Source organism: Panicum virgatum, chromosome 8N (assembly GCF_016808335.1).
Source record: "Panicum virgatum strain AP13 chromosome 8N, P.virgatum_v5, whole genome shotgun sequence".
Taxonomy (NCBI): domain Eukaryota; kingdom Viridiplantae; phylum Streptophyta; class Magnoliopsida; order Poales; family Poaceae; genus Panicum; species Panicum virgatum.
Window position 1 is genome coordinate 13713618 of NC_053152.1, and position 7159 is coordinate 13720776.

The window sequence follows — 7159 nt, forward strand, 5'->3', positions numbered from 1 at the left end:
CTTATTACGTACCACTGATTAAAGGCGGCAGGCGATCGACCTATATATGACACTACTACTACTGTGCATAATTCCCGTCATCACGTGACCAGCAAAAAGTGTCCACCAGACCACCACTCAGCAGTCAGCACCCACAGTAGTACCAACTAATACGTACTCCGCCTACTCGGCAAAGAAAAAAGAAAGAGCCTCATCAGCCTACTGCATTCTGACGCAGAGGATCCGGCCGGGTTCCTCCCTCCTGCGTGCGTCGACCCTCCCTCCGAGAGGGACCCCCGGCCCGGGTGCCACGCCTGCAACGGGCAGTCCCGCAAGCAACAGCCAGCCTCCGGGGTGGGTCTTTTGTCCCGTCACCGCCCACCAATCCCATTTGATACAGCCTCTTGTCTATCTCCCTCCATGACCGTATCACAAGCCGGCCGGCCGCCTCGCTCGTGACTCACTAGCTAGCTAGCTATATCATCGCCGACTCAGAAACCACCCGGCCCGGCCTCCCCCTCGCCCACGAGAGGGATCAAAAGCCGAGACGACGACGACATCGACGAGCTAGAGCCACTTTACTCCTCCAACTCCAAGCTCGCGGTCGAGCTCAACAGGGGCCAGCAGCCTAGCTTCACTCGCGTCCACAGCTTCCGTCCTGCTCCGTCGTCGTTCGTCGCTTGGCGAGCTGAGGGGAAGAGCAGAGGCGCAGCCAGAGGAGCAGCAGCAAGCTCGCTCAGGCTCAGCTCGTCGACAAGAACGAACAGGGCCGGGGGCCTGCAGCCAACAGGTATCTCGATCTCTAAGTCTCTATGCAACTGAGCTAATGATCATGCTTGTTGCTGCTCTCTCTGCTCTGAAATTGCGATCGCTGGCTTGCGAGTGTTTGATCGACTCCGTAGATTGCGTCTTGCTACCTGCTGAGATGCCTCAACTCCGTTTCGTTTTTACTTGATGCTTTTTTATTCATGGGACCTCTATCTGTCTAGCGGAAGCTTCCACAACTCCAGTCTCCAATCAGTTTTCTGGTACAAAAGAGTAGCTTGTAGAAGAGGAAACATCAGTGAGTAGTTGGGGTGTTCGATCTGCACCTACATTCCAGAGGATCTAGGCCGCTAGTACACAAGCACTCCTATATTTCGTCCTCTGTCAGCATGTAGGGTATCTTTTAATTTTTTGTTTTTCAGTTACCCGGTAAACACGATTTCCTTCTTTTCTTTTTCTTAGCGAGTTTGGACTTGAGTGAAATGACCAGATTGGACAAATCTATATTGGGGATTAGTAGGAACTAGAATTTCTGCATCAGAATGCAATATCTAGTTTTTTTTTTTTTTGAGTCGAGTCAGTGTCACCACCTGAAATGAACCCTGTATGTTGCTGTCTGGTTGCATGATACAAACTGATTTGACGACTCTAGCTGATTTTGCGGCATGTAGGGTTCTAAAAGTCCATTAATTACTCCCAGTCGAGCGATATATATATGCATCTGTTCTGGGATTATGAATAATATCCTTTCCAAACGTACTGATCACAAATAGTATCAGTTCAAAAGTTGTGCATTAATTTTTTTAATAAAAAAGATCAAAGAAACAGCAAAGATGATGGGGGAACGTTTGCCAAATCTACAATCACTGAACATAGTTTAATTAGTATGTATAAAAAAAAGGTTCATGATAAGTGAATACTATATTTGTATATCCGTAATGAAATGAGGATTATTTATTTCTTTATTTAGCCTTGTCAGCGCATCTACAAATATTGTATTTACTTGACTTGATAAGTAAGAATCAACGAATAGATATCAAATATCATATTCCACAAAAAAATATTCCAACATGCAACATATGTCTAAAGTTTAAGACAAAGTGGTAGATTAGTTGTCATGTTTCATGCAGTACATGATACTCCGAAGAATTAGTCAGTGGAGTTAGAACAGAAAAAACATTTTTTTATAGCGAGGCCAAAAGCACAGATAATTCTCCTTTTACAATTTGGCCACAGGGCGAAACAAGTTAGGTCAAATTCTTCTTTTCTTCGCTGTGCCTCCGGGAACTGGGGAACATATCTGGTGAAAACCACAACTTCGTGAAAACCCGTGTAAACCACGACAAAAAAGGCATCTAAATTCACCAAAAAAATCACACATGTAGATGATATGATGATATATAATCTTGTAAAATATCTTATCCAAACTCGACTTCGTTTGTGAGATATAAAAATAACAAATTTCAAACCAGAAAGTCGTCTAGATGATTTGTTAGAAATTTGTTATTTTTATATCTCACAAACAAAGTTGAATTTGGACAAGATATTTTACAAGCCTGTGAATCATCATATCATCTACATGTGTGATTTTTTGGGTGAATTTAGATGACTCTTTTGCCATAGTTTGCACGGGTTTTCACAAAGACTGTGGTTTGCACTAGATATGTTCTCCCGGGAACTGATACCAAAATTGGACCGAATTCGCCACCAACAAGTTTTCTCTTTACAGGCCCCCTCGCGATGTGTCATTTCTAGGTTGAGCTTGTTATCCAGCCAAAGCACTATGATCTTGGGCCATTTGCCATGTTAGACACTGATGGCTCTCTAAAATAGTAAGTGGAATAGTATATTCCCACTGAAAATGGCTTTGAGCCCTTGACCACCTTCTTTTTATCCTGGTGATGCATTTCATCATCTGATCCCATTATACATCTGGTGAGTGCTCCGGCTTTCCGGCCCCGGTTTCGTGATTAACTCGGTGGAGGTGAATATGGGTGGTCTGGCAGTGCCATGGGGCAATATAGTGCATTTTTCTGGTGCTGGTGAAGATAGGGCAACAGAACAGAGTAGAGGGAGTGGAAGGTGCAGTGGTAGCTGGCAGGTCATCGTCTCTGAAAATGTTAACAGAGGAAAGCAACTTTGGGTTGTCTCCAAATCACATACCAATTAAAGTATTAAACACAGCGTTTGAAAACGACATTAGCCTTTTCCTACGATCTTGTAGGAGTATAAATTTTTAATCAAGAAAGAATTGAATAAATGTTCTAAATTTTGTGTGTTCCATTCCATCGTGTGGACCTGAAGTCCAATACTGAACTACTGAAGAAGGGAGTTCAGAGTTCAAACAGAGCAGACAAGTGAGGGGCTTGAAAAACAGAAGGAAAGACAAGTGCAGATCAATCCAAAAACTTTTGATGTGCATCAAGTTTGAATATGCTAAGAACTTGATGGACTGCTAACTAGTTTTTATCTCTCTTCTTTTTCAGGGTCCTCCGAAGCACAGATATTCAGTGCAGCACCAAGAACCCATGTAATCAACATCTTCAGAGATCATCTGCCAGCACCATCTATTAGCAATGAGAAGGCACATCCTTGTCTGCCTCCCTCTGATCACACTCCTCTCCCTCTTCCTGAGCTCGAGCTGCCAAATCGACCCCCAGACACAAGCCCTCCTCCAATTCAAGGCCGGCCTGAACGATCCTCTAAACCACCTCGCGTCATGGACGAACGCCACCTTGCCGTGCCACTTCTTCGGCGTCCGGTGCGGCGACGGCTCCGCCACGGTCACCGAGATCTCGCTCTCGACCATGAACCTCTCCGGCGGGATCTCGCCGTCAGTCGGCGCCCTGCGCGACCTGACGCGGCTGGAGCTCGACTCCAACTCGCTGTCGGGGCCCGTGCCGCCTGAGCTGGGCGGGTGCACTCAGCTCCGGTTCCTGAACCTGTCGTGCAACGTCCTCTCCGGGGAGCTGCCGGACTTGTCGTCGCTAGCGGCGCTCGAGGTTCTCGACATAGCGAGCAATGGCTTCACCGGGCGGTTCCCGGCGTGGGTCGGCAACCTATCCGCCCTCACCACGCTCAGCGTCGGCATGAACAGCTACGACCAAGGGGAGACGCCGCCGAGCATCGGCAACCTCAAGAACCTGACTTACCTGTACCTGGCGGGCAGCAGCTTGACGGGGATGATGCCGGACTCCATCTTCAGGCTCACCGCGCTGGAGACGCTGGACATGTCGACGAACAACCTCGCCGGCGCGATCCCGGCGGCCATCGGCAACCTCCGGAACCTGTGGAAGATCGAGCTGTACAAGAACAACCTCACCGGCGAGCTCCCCCCGGAGCTCGGGAAGCTGACCAAGCTCCGGGAGATCGACGTGTCCTGGAACCAGCTCAACGGTGGGATCCCGGCGGCGTTCGCCGCGCTCAGGGGCTTTACAGTGATCCAGCTCTACCACAACAACCTGTCCGGCCCGATCCCGGAGGAATGGGGCGACCTGCGGTCGCTGACGAGCTTCTCCATCTACGAGAACGGGTTCACCGGCGAGTTCCCGGCCAACTTCGGCCGGTTCTCGCCGCTCAACAGCGTCGACATCTCCGAGAACGGCTTCACGGGTCCGTTCCCGAGGTTCTTGTGCCATGGCAAGAACCTCCAGTACCTCCTCGCTCTTCAGAACGGCTTCTCCGGCGAGTTCCCAGAGGAGTACTCGGCGTGCAAGAGCCTGCAGCGCTTCCGGATCAACAAGAACCAGTTCACCGGCAGCCTCCCGGAGGGTCTGTGGGGGCTCCCCGCGGCGACGATCATCGACGTCTCCGACAACGGGTTCACCGGAACCATGTCGCCGCTGATCGGCCAGGCGCAGAACCTGAACCAGCTGTGGCTGCAGAACAACAACCTCGGCGGCGCGATACCGCCGGAGATCGGCCGGCTCGGGCAGGTGCAGAAGCTCTACCTGTCCAACAACTCGTTCTCCGGCTCGATCCCGGCGGAGATCGGGAGCCTGTCGCAGCTGACGGCGCTGCACCTGGAGGACAACGCGCTGACCGGCGCGTTGCCGGCGGACATCGGCGGCTGCGTCAGGCTCGTCGAGATCGACGTCTCCCGGAACGCGCTGACGGGGTCGGTCCCGGCCTCGCTGTCGCTGCTGTCGTCGCTCAACTCGCTGAACCTGTCGCACAACCAGCTCGCCGGGGCGATCCCGACGAGCCTCCAGGCGCTTAAGCTCAGCTCCGTCGACTTCTCCTCGAACCGGCTGACCGGGAACGTGCCGCCGGGGCTGCTGGTGATCACCGGCGACCGGCCGTTCGCGGGGAACCCCGGGCTCTGCGTGGACGGCAGGTCCGAGCTCGGCGGCGTCTGCAACGTGGACGGCGGCCACAAGGGCGGCCTCGCCAGGAGGTCGGCCGTGCTCGTGCCAGTCCTCATCGCCGCGACGCTGCTGCTCGTGGCCGGCATCCTGTTGGTGAGCTACAGGAGCTTCAAGCTGGAGGAGCTCAGTAGGCGCGACCTGGAGCGCGGCGGCTGCGGGCAGTGGAAGCTGGAGTCGTTCCACCCGCTGGAGCTGGACGCCGACGAGATCTGCGGCGTCGGGGAGGAGAGCCTGATCGGGTCGGGCGGCACGGGGCGCGTGTACCGGCTGCAGCTCAAGGGCCGCGGCGGCGTGGTGGCCGTGAAGCGGCTGTGGAAGGGCAACGCGGCGCGGGTGATGGCGGCAGAGATGGCCATCCTCGGCAAGGTCCGGCACCGGAACATCCTCAAGCTGCACGCGTGCCTGTCGCTCGGCGAGCTCCACTTCATCGTCTACGAGTACATGCCGCGGGGCAACCTCCACCAGGCGCTCCGGCGGGAGGCCAAGGGCAGCGGCCGCCCGGAGCTGGACTGGCCGCGGCGGTGCAGGATCGCCCACGGCGCCGCCAAGGGGCTCATGTACCTCCACCACGACTGCACGCCGGCTATCATCCACCGCGACATCAAGTCCACCAACATCCTCCTCGACGAGGACTACGAGGCCAAGATCGCCGACTTCGGCATCGCCAAGATCGCCGAGGACTCCTCCGACTCCGAGTTCAGCTGCTTCGCCGGAACCCACGGCTACCTCGCCCCCGGTGAGCCTTGCTCGATCTCGCGCTCTGACGCCATGGATTCGATCTCGATCTCGTCCCCTACTGATCTGATCAGCTGGAGTACGTTCGCAGAGCTGGCCTACTCGCTCAAGGTGACGGAGAAGACGGACGTGTACAGCTTCGGCGTGGTGCTGCTGGAGCTGGTCACCGGGCGGAGCCCGATCGACCCGCGCTTCGGCGAGGGCAGGGACATCGTCTCCTGGCTGTCCGGCAAGCTCGCCGCGGAGAGCCTCGACGACGTCCTGGACCCGCGCGTCGCGGCGACGGCCAGGGAGCGGGAGGACATGCTCAAGGTGCTCAGGATCGCCGTGCTCTGCACCGCCAAGCTCCCCGCTGGGCGGCCGACCATGAGGGACGTGGTGAAGATGCTTACCGACGCCGGCGCGGGGCCCTGCAGCCCGCGCGGGCAGCCGCCGGCGAGGATCTGCAGCACCAAGAGCTGCCGCTGAATTTTTGGAGCAGGCTCTGCCGATTGCCCACCCACGGATGCTTCTGCTCCTGCATTGAGCTCCGAACTGTGATTTTACTGATGTCCTTCGTGACAGAACCAACTATAGGGTCATGTACCTGCAGGTATTTTGTACAATTATAATTGAAAGTGCCTACTCCTTGCATTAGCCATATTTTGGACGAAAAAAATCTAAATTATATTTTTGGCCTCTAATTTCTCCAACAATGTAGTAGTACGTACAATTGCTGTAAAATCGTACTACTTTAACAGTATTTGAAATATATATCGAATGAACTTTGTACGGTAAACAAGCATCTATTTGGATTAATTATCGTCAATGCTGCAAAGTTTGAATTTTCCGTGTTTTTCCTAACTAAATATGCCCAGATTGGAGTCCCTCTGAAGTGCATCAATAATTTTAGTTATTAGGATTATGTCTTCTTGAATAGTCTTCTGATGGATCTCAAAAAAAAAAAGAATAGCCTTCCGATATAACACTACTAGAAAACGGGCCATCGGTCCAGACCAAAGGTACCATCGGTACCGGCTGCAACAGCAGCTGGTACTTTTGAGCTTGGACCAACCAAGTGGAGGACAATTGGCACCGGGTGGTGGTTCCAACTGGTTCCAATGCGTCAGCATAGACACCGGTTTGAACCACCACCCGGTACCAAATGAAGGCGGCGCTATAGGCACCGGTTGATGGTAATAACCGGTTCCTATGGTGATGAAACGTGGCAGCTGCCAGGAGCTCGGGCCTAAGGCACCGGTTGGTGCCTTGACCCGGTGCTATTGAACAAAATTTAGCACCGGGTCATTGAAACCAACCGGTGCCTTTGGCCC

The 7159-nt window shown here is 53.4% G+C and overlaps 1 protein-coding gene across 3 annotated transcripts; it reads left to right on the plus strand.

Moving 5' to 3' along the window:
• Positions 1-306: 306 nt before the first annotated feature.
• Positions 307-6624, plus strand: LOC120685377 (receptor protein-tyrosine kinase CEPR2-like). 3 transcript variants are annotated; one of them, XM_039967245.1, is made up of 3 exons: positions 307-769; positions 3248-5847; positions 5938-6624. In XM_039967245.1, the coding sequence occupies exons 2-3, from the start codon at positions 3321-3323 to the stop codon at positions 6312-6314; spliced, it is 2904 nt and encodes a 967-aa protein (XP_039823179.1). In that variant the 5' UTR covers positions 307-769; positions 3248-3320; the 3' UTR covers positions 6315-6624. The 3 variants fall into 3 exon arrangements, with proteins under 3 accessions (XP_039823179.1, XP_039823176.1, XP_039823178.1); XM_039967242.1 differs by having other exon boundaries at positions 317-769; positions 3231-5847; XM_039967244.1 differs by lacking the exon at positions 307-769 and adding an exon at positions 2416-3124 and having other exon boundaries at positions 3231-5847.
• Positions 6625-7159: the final 535 nt, after the last annotated feature.